The 15329-nt window shown below is 50.1% G+C and overlaps 1 protein-coding gene across 3 annotated transcripts; it reads left to right on the top strand.

The window, feature by feature from the left end:
* The first annotated feature begins 6568 nt into the window (after positions 1 to 6568).
* On the top strand, positions 6569 to 12866 carry LOC139676219 (regulator of G-protein signaling 16-like). 3 transcript variants are annotated; one of them, XM_071564956.1, is made up of 5 exons: positions 6569 to 6713; positions 7951 to 8052; positions 8697 to 8758; positions 10016 to 10182; positions 10456 to 12866. In XM_071564956.1, the coding sequence occupies exons 1-5, from the start codon at positions 6634 to 6636 to the stop codon at positions 10654 to 10656; spliced, it is 612 nt and encodes a 203-aa protein (XP_071421057.1). In that variant the 5' UTR covers positions 6569 to 6633; the 3' UTR covers positions 10657 to 12866. The 3 variants fall into 3 exon arrangements, with proteins under 3 accessions (XP_071421057.1, XP_071421058.1, XP_071421059.1); XM_071564957.1 differs by lacking the exon at positions 6569 to 6713 and adding an exon at positions 7329 to 7372; XM_071564958.1 differs by lacking the exons at positions 6569 to 6713; positions 7951 to 8052 and adding an exon at positions 8442 to 8556.
* The last annotated feature ends 2463 nt before the right edge of the window (positions 12867 to 15329 follow it).

Genomic DNA, 15329 nt, shown 5'->3' with positions numbered 1-15329 from the left:
GAGACCATAAGGACATAATAAACAGCCTGACACTATTTGTTCTCTGCCTGAGTGTCTGAAAAAGTGTGAGTCAATCATGTTGTCCTGGGTGAAAAGAGGGAACTGTGAGCCCAGGGATGGAGAGAGGTGTCTGCAGCACAACTGCTGAGGAGGAAAGGGATGGGAGAAGCAGGTGTCTCCTCACACTCTGGTTTCACTGGTGCAGACATTCTGGATGGGGCAGTGAAGAGGGGACATGTTCACACCAAGCAATCAGTCGGCTCTGTTGAAGCAATTTAGAATGAGGCTCCCTGGAGGTACTGTTTGGATAGATGAGTCATAAATGTGTCAGTAGGACCTGGGAGACTAACAGGAAGGAATATCTGAAAAGCCTTCCACCATTGCTGTCCTTTTCTGGGTACAGCAGCCTGTGATGGATTGCCTACCCCAAACCTCAAAACCAATCTCCAGGACCTCCCAGAAGGGGATGGGCTCTTTCTCAGCTGGGAACATGTCAGAGGGACACAGAGCTGCAGAGGCAGCTGGTCAGGAGAGCCCTGACCATCTCCAATACACACCCTGCCTTCAGGCAAGGAGAAGAGGTGATGGCTCCAGAGCAAACACTCTATCGGCCCGTTAAACACACAGGCAAGCAATCAGAAGTGGCCATGGTTAAAGCAGCAGAGTTAGAGCATCAGCTGCTCTGTGGCGGCACAGCTCCAACCTGCCCCTCTGTCAGCCTTTCTATCACACTGTCTCTTTCCCAGACATAGCAACAACTGCCAATCTGCTCCCTGCACCAGGACCAGCAGTGGGGGATGCAAAAGCAAGGTTTCCTAGAAAAGGAAACAGTGCAGATGGATCAAGCATGATCAGGTCATGAAGAACAAATACTGAATGAAGAGCTTTCTTCAGTCCATAGAAAGCAGCCCTGGGCTCCAGGAGGCAGCTCATACCCAGGCCTCAGCTTGATTCATCCTTAAGGGCTAAACCGGGGAGACTTAAGCAAGAACAGGCTGGGAGGTACTGGCCAGTCACAGGCCAGTTTAGGGAGTCTGGAAAAGCCTGGGCTTGCTGGGGAAGGGTCAGGAAGCAGCTGAGGGCAATCTCAGGTAATAAAAGGGGAAGGGGAGGGCATTAGCGGGGGCAGAGCAGTTGGGGGGAGATTGGGTGTTAGCAGACAATTGCCTGGTGAGACATCTGCTGCAGAAGCCCCATGGGACTTTAGTGGGGAAGGGCTGAAACCACACAGAGCAACTTCTGAGCAGGTCTGGCCAGCAAGGAAAAGCAGTGACCTGGACCCCACTTGGCCCTAGACACACTGAAGGCACTCCTTGCCTGCTGCACAACCCACCCTGCCTGCAAAAGGTGAGTGTTTGCTCCATGTCTGCACAGGGTTGCATTTAAAAACAAAGATTAACTGAGCTTGTTGTTAATCTGGATAAAGGTGTAGTGGAATTTATCAGTCCCTCTGGCTTCATTCTATCCTGCTTCCTTTTCCCCCTAAATCCCTTCTTTTATTGTTTTTCCTTTTCATCTGCTGTTTCTTCCCTCTAATCCTGTCTCTGAGCCAAACCAATTTGAATGCATCCAAGGAAGGATCTGCCATTAGTACCACTCTGTCTCTCCTCTTAGTTGGGATATATTTAGCCATCATATTTAGCTTTTTTTCTTGGCTGTTCAGTGGCTTTAAAAAGCAGGTGCCAGGAATGGAAAGAGAAGATTAAAAGTACCTGCTGTCAGCTACCTCTCCCTGTGCAGCTGTGCAAAGTGAGCACGTGAGCAGAGTGGATAACAGCTGCCCCTTGAAAACCTCATTTGTAATTCTAATTTATTTTTTTATTTCAATAATCTCTTTCCGCACTGCTACAAGTTTCCAGAGCAGCTATTTCCTCTCATGTGCTGCATGTGAACACGTGTGCATTTGTTGGGAATCAATTAAACACCCTGTGGCTTTGGGGTGAGGGATGCTGAGGGACATGGGGTGCTGCCTGCATGGACGGCTGCCTGTCCCCTGATGGGGAAGGCATGGATGGAGCCAGGCTCACCTGCAAGCACACAGATGTAATGTCCCACAGCAGCCCCTGCCTGTCCCTGTCTCATAAGCTGTGCCCATGGCCAGTGCAGTTCCTTGAAGACCCCTTGCAAACATTCTGCTGCTGTCTCAGCCACTGGAACTTCCCCACTCCTCCCTGGCACCATCACAGAATTGTTTAGGTTGGAAAAGACTTCTAAAATCCCCAAGTCTAACCATTAACTCAGCGCTGCTAAGCCCACCACTAAACCATGTCCCCCTCACCAGCTTCTGAGTGATGCTGCATTCCTGCTTGCACAGCAGCAATTTCCATGACAGGCAATCCCCTGCCAGCAACTCATTCCCTATTTCCTTTGCCTGCATCTCTCCTTAAACACATCCAGAGCTTAACAACAGCCTGCAGGTGGAAAAAGGGGCTTTAAGCCTCCCATTTCTCTTTTCATGCAGTATCTCCCTGATTTCATGCAGGCTCATCAGGCTTCTGACAGGCTCTGCTGAAGGGATGCAGGGAGTGTGCAGCACTCCTTCTTCAGGTTTTCCCCATTCATTCCTAATTGCCACTTCTCTGGTTCCCCACCAGTTTAGGAGAAATTGGGTGTCGGGCTCCCTGGTGAGCCTGCTTGGCTCACACTTTCTGTGATGCGGTGAGACCACAGCAGCATGGCTTACCCTGGCTCTTCCTTTCCTCCTCCTTCCTCCCTGCCTTCACTTCCCATCCATTTCTGTATCTTCCCCTTCTTATTCTGCTCAAACAATATAAAAATAGAAAAATACCTTGTACTGGAAACTCTCTTCAGAGCTTGACATGTGCAAGGGTGCTCTGAACCCTGTCACCATTCCCTCCTTGTTTTCCTATTACCCACCTTAATTGTGTAGTTTTGGGGCCGAAACATTTGTTTTCCTATTTTTTGAGTTTGCTGGCGCTTTCCAAATACAATAGCTGGGGCTGAGAGGTTGGGTGGTTTATTTCTGAGGGTGAAGCCAGTAGCTGCAGTCCCCACCCAAACACTGGTGCTGGCAAAGGGCAGCTGTGGATGCAGCTCTCCCACTATAGGTGCCCTCACAGTCCAGCCATCTCCCAACCCCAGCATGCAGGTCCCCCCAGAGCACCCCCTGGTTTTCCACGACCTCCCTAGTGGAAATAAACCCTAAGAGGGCTGGCCCCCACGGATGAGAGGTGGGCTTTGTTCTGGCAAGGCTGTGGCACAGTTGTGTGAAGGGAGACTGGCCCCAGGCATTGCGACACAGATGAGTTTTTTGTGTTCCCAAACAAGGACTGATAATACAGGCAACTGAGCTGGAGCTGCGGGACACTGCTAAGCTAAATGAGACAGGAAGGACGTAATTAAATTAGATAGAGAGCAGCATAGAGACATCTGAGCACGCATACATCGCTGGGCTGAGAGGCTATTGCATAACCCTGCTGAAGAGCTCTGCAATATGAAATATCTCACCTAATACATCTCATGCTGGTGAGCTGCCTGTCCTGGAGTAGCATCTCCCAACCCATCGAAGGGGAGAGGCAAAAAGCTGCCCTGAGGGAGCAGAGGTGCCAGGTGCTGGCTTGTGCAGGGGGCTGGTGGCTATGGCAGAGAAGGTGGAGGGTTGTCCTGGCCTCCAGGGGAGGGAGGACATTGCTGTAACAGCCCAATCCCTCTCCCATGCCTGGGCTCAGACCTGTGCACATGGTTCTGGCACTGTGTCGCATCCCAGAGCCAAACACCACAGCGTGGAACTTCCATTGTGTATGTGGCATTTCCTATGGCTTTGTGCATCTTTTGGCTCATCCACTGTGGGGCCTAAAAACACACAGCCTTCGACTGGCTCTTTCCTTCCCACTGAGGTTTTACAGGGCTCGCTCTCTCTCTCCTATGGGAGCTTGCAGGAACCAAGCTCTCACCACAGACAGTTCCTCACCTCTACATTGTCACAGGATTTGCTTTACCTCAGCCAAGCCTTCAAAAGCTGCTACAAGGGACAAGCTAAAACTACACACACAGTTGTCCAATGCACTTTATGAGAAAATGCAGTGGAGACATGTGGACTGTAGCAAAATAGAGTTTTGACATGCTGTAGTCTCAAGGCAGATATGTGCAGTTTCTCCTCTCTGCCTCACATACCTCATGCTCCTTTCCCATTATTGTTGCCATCCTGGCTGTGGTTTTGCCAGACTGCCCTGGCTGCTTCAATCAACACGTGGCTCCCAGCACAGTGGCTCTGCTGGGCACCATGGAGTTGCTGCCAGAAATCATCTGTCCTGTGTGCCTGTAACACGTGTGCAGCCTCCTGAAGGTTTTCCTCTGGCATAACCCGCTCAGAGGATGCCTCAAACACCAGGAAGAGTTACCAGGGCATCCTGTGACTGTGCAAATCTGCAGGTGTGAGATTGGGCTGCAATTTTAAAGGGGAAAAGGACAGAGATGAGGTCCTGCTTTAACACTAGGCATGCCCCAAAGTGATGAGACAGAGCAACACCAGGGCATTGCTGAGTGCTGCATTATTGTGTGGAAAAACAGGGAGGAGATGGAGATTCAGGTGATGAAGAAGGGACATTGTGACCCCAAACCCACAACCCTTGGTCCCCTATTCCTGCTGCTTTAGCAGGGGGTTGGACTGGATAATCTCCAGTGGTCCCTTCCAACTCGACCATTATGTGGTTCTGTGAAACACCTGGGTGTGACCCTCTCCTGTGCCACTGCAACACCAGTGCTCCCAGAGTGTTGGTGAGCTGGAATGAAACACCATGCTGATGTGGCCAAGCACTTCCAAAACCCATGGTAGGTCAAGTGACATTCACGCTGTGGGCATGCACAGACCTTCTCCTGGTCTATACAAGCAAAGGCAATCTTACAACCCTCTTGCCTTTTCTCTTGCTCTTCTTTCCTTAAATCCACAGCAAGGTTCACAACTCTAATTATGGTTTTAAGGCACAGCGAAGACATGAATAAGAGTTTTGTGTAGCTCCAATCATTAATCTGTAGCTGAATATCTGCTTAAGGCTTAAACTCGATTATTCAAGGGGGAAAAAACCACACAGATTTATTGGAAAAGAGGCTGCTCTTGCTTTAAAGCTGAGAGCAGAGCTAAAAATGTGCGTTCAGTCATTAGTCCTGATGAATTTTTCATGGCTGGCCATGGGCATAATAATTCTGTGTTTTTTCCTAAGTGGTGGGAGAAAGACAAGACTCCCCTTTACAGCTAAAGGGAGCTGAGGTGCCTTGTGCTCCACTGATAGTCTTCCATACTGATATCTTCATGTTCTGGTTCCCTGAAGGCAACTTGAGAGAAGCCTTTCTCCCTGACACAGGGCCAAGATGTGCTGCCACTCTCCCAGCACAGCTCATGTCCCACGGGAAAGATGCTCTGGCCATGTGCTGTGTGTGATGAATGCAGGCAACAAGGGCAGAAGACAACCTGAGCTTTAGAAAAATGTCTGTGCTAGCTGTGAAGCTTGGAATAATGGGAAGGGAGAGGAGGAGTGGAAGTGGCAGGTCTTGTTCTTGCCCTGGGATGGCTGTGAGCAGGGGGATTTAAAGTCACTCCCTGTACTATGGTAAGCTCCCTTCCAAGAGCCACTGAGTTAGGGAATTTCAGCTCTCTGGGATCCTGTGTGAGCCTGACCTTGGCATGGAGGACCTGTTGGCAGTTGTGGATCTCCCTTGGGGTTTGCTGGTGTGCAGTGTGTGGCACTAATTTAAACCTTTATCTTTCTGTTTTGCTGGTTCTAACCTTCCATTTCAGTTTCCCTCCAGTTTCTAATCTCTCCCCTGCTTTTGGTCTCCTTTCCATCTTCAAGTCTCCTGAAGATCAACCTTTATGCTTTCCCAGGCTTCACTCAGACTTTCTTTGATGTGCATCCCCTCCCCTCTGCTTTTTCCACTATACACTCAGAGGAGAATTTGTGATGAATAAATGCAACTTCAGCCAACTTACGGGGCCAAGTATCGATCTTTATCTATTCCAGCTGCGGACTGGCAGTGTAATTCGTGGGGAAGTGGAAACAGTACACCCTTCTGCTCTTTGTGGATTGCATTGCCGCAGGAAGCACAAACCGATCTGCCCCTGGGATGCTGCAAATCAGCCTGACTCTGCTGGGGACCTGGCATCCCCTACTTAAACCACTTGGGAAAGGCCAGCTGCTGCGATGCCACCACGGAAGTGCTGGAAGGATTGGAAGTTCTTGGGTGGCATGAGGGAGCTGACGACTTGCTGTGCACTACAGCGTCTGTCCTGTCCCTCTCTCTCTCCCCATCCGCGTTCCCACCCGCTGGCAGTTACTCAGCAGGCTCCACACGTCGGTGGAAACAAGCCTGTTTTTTCCTGTTATCGAGGAAGCAGCTATGACTGTGATGCTCAAGGACAAGCCTGGGCCTCCCACACCCCTCTCCCTTAGCAGCGCATACTAATTTACCTAAGCTGCTATCTTGAGGGGCGCTGCCAGAGCAGCTTTTGGTTGGCTGAAGGCTGGAGCGATGCTGGTCCCCCTCCCAGCTCTCCCGCCTCCCACCCGATATAAAGCACAGCTCCTCGCCGCTTTTCCAGCCGACAGCACACGACTGCGGGCACAGGTGGTGCTGCAGCCACCTGTTGCACACCCCTGCCAGCACCGTAAGGACCGGATGAGTTGCTGGATGCCTGGGTGTCCAGCTCTCAGCATGTGCCGGGGGTTAGCCACGTTCCCCATCACTTGCCTGGAAAGGTAAGGGGCCTTGCCACACTGCAGTTCTGGGGTGCAGAGGGTTAGCTGGAAAAGGTGCACCTGGACCAGCCTCTGCTGCTGTGGCCGTGATGTTTTGTTAGAAACTGGGGTGCAGACTGCAAGGAAACACGCAGCGAAGTGACTCATTTTGGCTGTGTCCATTTTGTTCCCCGGGAGGGGAACACGGAGGTAAAACGTGGAGGGAGAGGAGGCTGGACGGGCCTACCCGGCACGTGTCCAGGTGTACAAACACGCCAGGGCTTCTCCGGCTCCGGCTCTGCAGAACTTGTTTCAAGTTGACAGCAGCAGGAGTATTTTTGTCAACACGGTTGAACTGTTAGGTGACATGTTGCTCCTCCTGCCAAACACGGCTATAGAACCCCACACTGGCGGCTTGACATTTAAACACTTATTTTTGTATGGGCGCCTTGGGACGCCTGAACGAGCTGCAGCACACAAATAGCAGCGGGGCCGCACGATGCCCCGAGGGGACCCTGGGGAGAGGAGCCGATTCTTCTGCCGTGCTGCCGCAGAGATTTCTCGGTAGGGAGGTGCCTCCGTGCCCTCGCCGCAGAGCCGCAGTGACAGGCAGTAGCATCCCAGCCTTCGGCACAGGAACATCGCGCTGCCGCCGGGCTCGCTGGCTTTGAAGGCATGGGGTAGGTGGATGGTGTCACCGGGAAGCACAGCCCTCTCCGTGGCGTGGTGACAGGCTCCTGGAGACTCAGGGGTACCCCAAAAAGAACGCAGGGGAGCAGCAGCCTGGCAGCAGGGACATGGTCCCACTCCAGCGACCAGAAAGCAACAGCTGTGTTTTTCCAGTGGTTTGGGAGAAGTGTAGTGCTGCTGGGCGAGTGGGATGGCAAAAGGAGCCAGGTTAGCTCCGGGGAGCTGGGAGGGCTGCAGGGGCTCCAGCTGGGCATTCAGCAGCTGCTCTGCTACCTGCCCCAAAGGAAAAAGCTCGTCGTGCTTTATATTTCGTGCTGTTCTACCTGGGAAACGAGCGGGAGAAAACAGTCCCGCAGGCTTAATGCGCTGCTGAACGCGGTTGCCAGGGAGCAGACAAAGCAAGTGGGGAGCGTTTTTTTCATATATCAGAGAAAGCAAAGAAGCGGCTGAAGCTGGGGAGTGAGGGCTGTTCCCCCCGAACCCGTGGGGTGCAGCCCCTGTGAGGTGAGGGGGTGGCGGCAGCAACCCAATGGTCCAGCAATCTCACCTCTCCCCTCCTCCCTTCCAGAGCCAAGGATCTGAAGACCCGCTTAGGGATTCTGCTTCATAAACCTGAGCTGGGACATGGGATCGGAACCTCCAGCAAGCTGCAGCTGGGCTCCAGGAGGAGGTAAGTCAAGCAGTGCCATGTCCCAGGTTCAGCCCGGGACAGGTCCCCATGGACCAGGCTATCCCGGGGGATGCGCCTGCCCATCTGCCCGGCAGAGAGCACAGAGCGCAGCTCCCCCTCCCCATAGTCCCACCCAGGCAGGCTGGGAAGGCGGATCACTTCCGAGCTCCACCGGTTATAAAATCAGACGGGGGGAACTGATGCTCTGGCATTAGGCACAGAGAGCAGGGCCTTAGCAATAGTCAAGAAACCCAAAGGGCTTCACAGTTCCTGGTGTCTCAGACCAGTGCCTGTGATCCCTGGGGAATGCAGGCAGCATTACAAGCAAAATATTGCTGCTGAGGGCTGAGTGTTTTTCTGCAGAGGAGGCTCTGCTGGGCTTGTATAGGCAGAAAAAGGCTCTTTTGAGCACCTACAGAACCATCAGGCCAGCACTATGGAGCTGAGGTCTGGTGAGCCATCAGGGAAGGTAAAAGAGAGAGAGAAGGGAAAGAGAGCCCACAGGTAATAGATATTGGCCTCTCGATTTGGTTTCCTGCCGGGTGCTGCTGCCTCTCGGCTTGCACTGTCTCCCATCAATGGAGACACACAACTGAAGTCCTTCACCATGGGCAGTGAGCCTTATGCCCTTTTGTCTTTTCCAGAGACTCCTCGCGAGAGGTACTGGAATGGAGGGAGTCCTTTGACCAGCTCCTGAAGAGCAAAAGTGAGTAGCATCTTGTTTTCTTCTCTTATTTGAGAGCATGTAGGACAAAATACAGCCCTCCCAGTGAGCTGTATGCCTGGTTTTGCCTCCTCCTCAAATGAGACTGTTTAGGTTTTAGAAGAGGTCCCTTTCCTGCCCAGACAGAGTTGATGAATGGGGCTCGTTGCCTGACTTGTGAAGCTGTACCCTTTTCTTCTGGCTGGGTGCTTTTGGGGGGCTCAAATGCTGCCTTGCAATGCCTCACTGCTGCCTCAGGACAGGAACATCATTATAGGCATCCCATGTCATGGCATTCTCGGACCATTCCTTTCTCCACCCTCAGGAGAAGGCAGTGTTCGCAACATCCTCCTTTGCACAGCGATGCAGCCACCTCCCCACAGGCTTGCTCACAAAACGGCGTTGCTGCCCTCTGTCTGTCTGCCCTGTGCCTCCGGGGATGGCTGTTCCACAGGGAGGAGGAATTCAGCTGCTTTGCCGAGTTACCGTAACCATTTTCCCCTTCAATATTAGCTGTGTGTATGTGATGCACAGGGCTCCTGTGAGGTTCTGTCTTCTCCTCCACGCAGATAGCACCTTCAGACCCAGAGAGGGGACCTGTTTTTGAGTTCCACATGCAATCCCTTCCTTACAGCAGGCACACAATGGCAGAAGGGCCAAATTTTAATACAGAAGTAGTTGTCTGCCTAAAAAGATATTCCACAGCAAGACAAAATCCTTACACAATCATAGTTCAGGGCTAAACATATTTTTTTCCAGCCTTCATCATGTGCTGTGATGGTCAAGGAGCATCTCCAGCTTTGTAACTTAATACATCCTCCCAGCATGGTTCTGAAATCCTTGCTGTAATTACTCTCCCATCCTCAGCATCTCATTCCCCCAAGATCTCAGCTGAGAAAGAAAAATAAAGGCATTGCTGCTTGGTTCCTGCAGATGCACCGATGCGTCAGTGGATTTCTCCTTAGGTAGAATTAGCTCTTTTCCGAAGCTGTAAAGAAAATACTCTGAAGCCTCATTACACAAAGGTCAGATAAATAAAACCAGAGGATTACTTGTCTCTGGGAAAGGATTTTATTGGAGTCTAGAGGCCAATTAGCAGTGTCTCAGAGGGTGGAATTTGCCTGGAGGGAAAGGAAATCTGCACATGTCATGATCTGAGCTCCCAGGGTGATATTCGTCGTGCAGTGCCATGTCTGGTGGTGGTCCTCCTTTTTCTCCCTGCCTTCTGCCCCATTAACTGCTCTTCTCTTGCCTCCCCAGGTGGGGTGACTGCTTTCCACACCTTCCTGAAGACAGAGTTCAGTGAAGAGAACCTGGACTTCTGGCTGGCATGTGAGGACTTCAAAAAGACCCGGTCGAAAACCAAGCTGGCCTCCAAAGCCAACAGGATCTTTGAGGAGTTTGTCCAAAGTGAGGCGCCCAGAGAGGTGAGAGCATTTTCTACCTCTGTCCTGTGGAAACAAAATATCCTGGTGGGTTTTATTGAAGTGCTCTTGGATCAGCGGGAAGATGTGCTCTTGTGCATGAGAGCTTTCATTTGTAACATTGTGTGGTCTATCACCATTGAATCATTAATGTTGGAACAGGGATAGAAAAGCTTGTAAGCTTCACCTTCAACTGAAAATGCAAAGAACAGTTTTTGCCCCCACAGGAGAGGAGTTAATGCCCAGCTAATGTTTGTGGATGCTGCTTCCTTGCAGGTGAATATTGACCACGAAACCAGGGAGATCACCCGCAAGAACCTCTCAGGTGCCACCTCCGCTTGCTTCAACGAAGCCCAAGCCAAGACCCGCACTTTGATGGAGAAGGACTCCTACCCCCGGTTCCTGAAGTCTGCCTCCTACCAGGACATGACCAAGCAGGCCACCAGCCGTGGCATCAGCAAGAGGTCGCATACCTGACCTGAGCCTGAATTCGCCGCAGGGAGACAAGCCGGGGGACCAGGCGGAGGCTGGGACATGGTTTGCAGGGTCTGAGGTCTGTGTGGTGGGGTTTCAGCTGAAGTTCTGGAATTTCAGCAGGATCCCCAGGACCTCAAGTGCTTCCCACTGCCCACTGAGCCTCTGGGAAGAGCAGTGTTCCCTCCCTGGAGGAATGGAGCGGGTGGGACGCTGGTACCTCCCCTTGCCACTCAACTGGAGACCTGCACCACTGCAGAGACTGAGAGAAATCAGGTTTGAACAAGTCCTGGAAAAAGCAATTGGATTCCCCTGAGCATCCATAACCAGAGAGCTCCCACCTGCTCTCAGGACACTGTCTCTGACCTACAGCACCAACCACTGGCTGTGGGGCCAGCATGGGAGCCTGCCATTCCCTCATGTAGAGCTCTTTCTATGAGGGAATGGCTAGAATAAAAACCCAAAGACTACATGGCATTTTCAGCTGGAGGGATCCTGCATCTGCCTTCTCCTGATCCCGAGATCCTTCTGCTGTTTCCTGTGCATGCTCTGCCTCAAAGCTTTATAGTGCAGTGCATCCTGAGCAGTGACGTTTTGTCCCTCGCTTGAGCTCCATGACCTTTAGATTGCACAGAATCTTAGGTCACATGCGTAACCTTTTATTACTATTACTGTTATTTATTTTATCATTATTGTTACTCTTATTGTATATATATTTAACAGAAGAGCACTGCTGAAAGTGTACACACAGTCCTTGCTCTGAGGAGCTTGTGAATTAAATTATTTTAGCCTTTGTAGCACTTGGCATGTGTCCCACCTTTTCTGTATGATAATTTGAGTTGACCAGACACATCTGTAATGCAGACGTGGAACCAGATATGCTGATAGTAGCAGGAATTGCTGCTAGAGGAGTCTCAGGAGGCAGGTTTTCCATCAGCTCAGAGAACTGTGGATGGCAGTACAAGGATGTTTTGCAGTCCATGTTGTTTCCTTTTTCCCTTTAAAGATGTGGATGGCAGCTTGTCCTATACAGAGAACAGTGATGTAAAAATGTCACTCGGGTGAGTGACCCTATGGAAAACATAATTTTCAGATATGGGAGAGAAAACCTGGGCTTTGTCTTGGTTTATAATTGGGCTTGGTATTCCCTTGGCTGGTGAAACCAGTCTGCAGTCATAGCACTTTACCAGAAATTGCTGGTGTGAGCAAAATGGTGACACATACTGTGAATTCAGTGTCTTAGAAGGTTGGCAGGACATATAATCAGCTCAGACCTGGAGGGAGCTCTTCAGAAAGTCCCTCTCAGCAGGAATTTCTGGGTCCTGCAGCCACCTGGAAAGCTGTAGATCCCATTTGGCAGCAATAGTGCCAGAAGCTGTGTGGGTGGGTGGTGGGGATCCCACCAGTGTCCTGTGCTGGCTGATGGGGACCGTGCCACCAGCATAATTTCCTACTGAGAAAGCCTGGGACTACTTCATGTGGCTCCATTTATCCCTAGAACACAAACCTGGATGTCCTTACCCACTGGTACTCATGCCTTGCCAAGGGAACTATCTTTTGTACCCCCACCCCAGCAACAGCTGGAGCACAGGATCACTTCGGCTTCTCACAGCTGTTTGAGCAGAGCAAGAGAATGAGGACCAATTTGGGGATGTTATTGTAAGTCCTCTTCCACTGTCCCCATCCTGGTCCTATCTCTGAGCCTCTGTGGGTCCCAACTCCATTTACAGGAAGATATTTGCTGCTTTCTTATTTATTTTTACAACTGGAACCCCCTTCTCTGTGTTACTGAAGTGAACGATGCACAATGCTGTGTTTTCATTACTGACGTAATGTTGTCATTATAAAACAAAAAGTAAAGAGGAAAATACCGTGACAGCATGGATTGGTTTTTTTTTTCATTGTGGGCTTTCAATTAAATTTTACATTCTAATTTTGGATGCTTTGCAAAGCCTGCAAAAGTACTTGCGTTGGGTGACTCAAGCAGTATTTCCAGTTGCTTTAAAAGTGGCAATGTCAGGAGCAGAAAAGGAAGGGGGTAGATTTGTGAAGGGTAAACTTTTTGATATTTGGCTTATTGAAGAATACTGAACAGTTCACATCAAGAATGAAAGCAGGAGTTAAGTTTTGAATATATGAATTGCTTGGACAGGAGCATCTGAGTGTAGCTTGAAGATATTAATGCTCTGAATAAAAACCTAACAAAAACATGATTTTTAAGCTACCTTCTTTCTATTTAGTGTGTGTTTTGGAAGCCAAAATTAACTGTCCTGTGTCGGGGGGAGAGCATGTAGGGACTGCCAAGGAGGAGCTGGAATCACAGGGAAATAACTCAGGAGTGTGTATATTCCAAGGTTTAACTGGGAGCACAATCCACCCTCTGCCATTAAAGTGTCCTTTACAAACACCTGCAGCTATAACAGAACCCTATGTTCCTCCTAATACAGCCATGCAGAGTCCAAGGATCACCACTGATTGTAAAATACATTGACTCTGCTCCACCCCTACTCCCCACCTAGCCCAGGGAAGGCAGATTGAACTTCCCTTTGTCTTTTATTCCCTTCTTAATTAAGCATGGCCTTGTCTTACAAGCCAGGTGATTTGGAATCACAGCAGTTTGCATGTACACCTGATCTTCATGCATGTCATAGGGAAGGAATGAGCTGAAAGGTGTCCAGGGAAGTGTTTAAATTACTTGTCAAGAAAGAATTAGAACAGTAAAGCAGTCTAGAAGCAGCTAGAAGCAAAAAAAAAGTTGTTTTTTTTTAACTGCAGCCTCTAAATGAAAAGTATTAATATTTTGTCTTGTAGACCTTGAAGTTAATTTAAAACTGATTCTCCATTAAAATATTTAAATAGGCAACCATAAAAGTAAGAAAAATATACAATTAAAATATTTCTGAGCTTTCTTTAGAACAAAATTTACGTTCATTTATGTCCATTCTTGATGCATCATACATGGCCCAAGCTGAGTCTTAGCACTGGTGGTAGCACTCAGACCCCACTGCTGATGCTGGAGGATCCCATTTGCAGCATAGTTTTAGATTTTTGAGCCTGAGTGCTTCCCAGAGAGACAATTCAGTCACTAAAAGCAAGTTTGCATCCTGCGCATCCTTCACAATTGCTCGCAAAACCCAGTGGTAGCATAAGAAAACCTTAAAGCCTTGGGGGGGGATAAAAAACTCCAACCCACAAAACCACGTTGAGAAAGAGGAGCCAAAGCTTCCCAGGACTCCCTTTGGGCATGGCCAGCAGCAATCGCTTCCAATAAACCACAACCCAAGTTTCCCAGGGTGGAGGCTGCAAATTTGGAAGCAGAAGAGAAGAGCTGAGCTCCAGGCAGCAAATGTGGGGGCTGGCACTGCCCCCCCCCCCGGGGTGTGAACACATGCTTGCTCCAGGGCCAGGTTTCCATGAGCCAGGATGGGGGATGGATTTATTGGTGGAAAAAACCACCCGTTTCCCTCTGTCCTGGGACCCAGCGTGCTCCCAGCAGTGGCTCAGTGGGGTGGCATCGTCACTCAAGGGGTCCCTGCTGTGGTGGGACAAAGCAGCTTTGGGGTCGCCTTAGGACATGGACACAGGTGCACTAGTGGCCCCTGAAAGACAAGTATTTAGGCAGGTGGATGTGCATATACAAGTGTATGGATGCTGAGCTTTCATCTTTCATCAACTGTGGGTCAACACACATGCACAAGCAAACTCATGTTTGCATGTGTGTACACCCATGATTTATTTTTTTAAAAGAAAGGCTGCAAAGAAATGCTATGTTATTTAAGTATGTTTTTGAAGGGAGCTCAGCAGCAAAGGGGATGCACTGAGCCATTTCAAACACAGCAAATGCCTTACCCCGTGTTCTGCAGTGCTCTGACAGCCCCTGGGCCAGCTGACAGGGAGGGAGCAGCTGTATGGCACTGCTTCCCACTCGGCAGCTTCCACTTCGAAGCCTTTGCCTGAATAAAGTGCCAGAAATCACAGCTGATGTGTTTCCATATGCCTCACCCTCCTCGCAGGCAGCTAAATGCCAAGGTTGCCAATCTGCTCCAGCTGCATACAGGGATTCTTATCCCCAGGGTACCTTGGGATCTGAGAAAAAATTAAATCTAATTTTCATGCTTTCTGATGCTGCTGAGACACCAAGGGCCGTGTTGGGTTCTGCAGCCCTCCTGTCTCCCTGGGGCTGGGAACAGCTGGGACATGGTGCAGCCACAACCTGGGCTCGGCCTGGGGGGAAGATGGGAATGAGAAACAGCTGGGAGGAACATTGCTGGGGAGCCACCTACACTGGATTTAAGCTCAGGTGCTCAGCCTAGCTCCTTTTCTGACCTACTGTGGCTGATGTGGGATGTTTTCAATGGACCTGCTTTGCTCTGCTTGTTCAGGAGCTGGGATGCACTGCCCTACTTGGTGAGATCCCTGCCTTTCTCGCTGTTGCCCTCATCTCTCCATCCCTGCTGCCAAATATTTTAGGTTTTTTATTTTATTGTGGTGATGAGGATCGAGCAGCAGTCTGGAAAACTAGCAAATGCAGTCAAAAAATGTAAAAATACTCCATGGTACAATGTGGAGATGTGGGACTGGGGGACATGGCTCAGTGCTGGGCAGGGCAATGCTGGGTAATGGTTGGACTCAATGATCTTGGAAGTCTTTTCAAACCTAAATGATTCTATGAAATG

Source organism: Pithys albifrons, chromosome 10 (assembly GCF_047495875.1).
Source record: "Pithys albifrons albifrons isolate INPA30051 chromosome 10, PitAlb_v1, whole genome shotgun sequence".
In the NCBI taxonomy this organism is placed as follows: Eukaryota; Metazoa; Chordata; class Aves; order Passeriformes; family Thamnophilidae; genus Pithys; species Pithys albifrons.
Note: the sequence above shows the minus strand (reverse complement) of the source record. Positions and strands in the feature narration are given on the sequence as shown.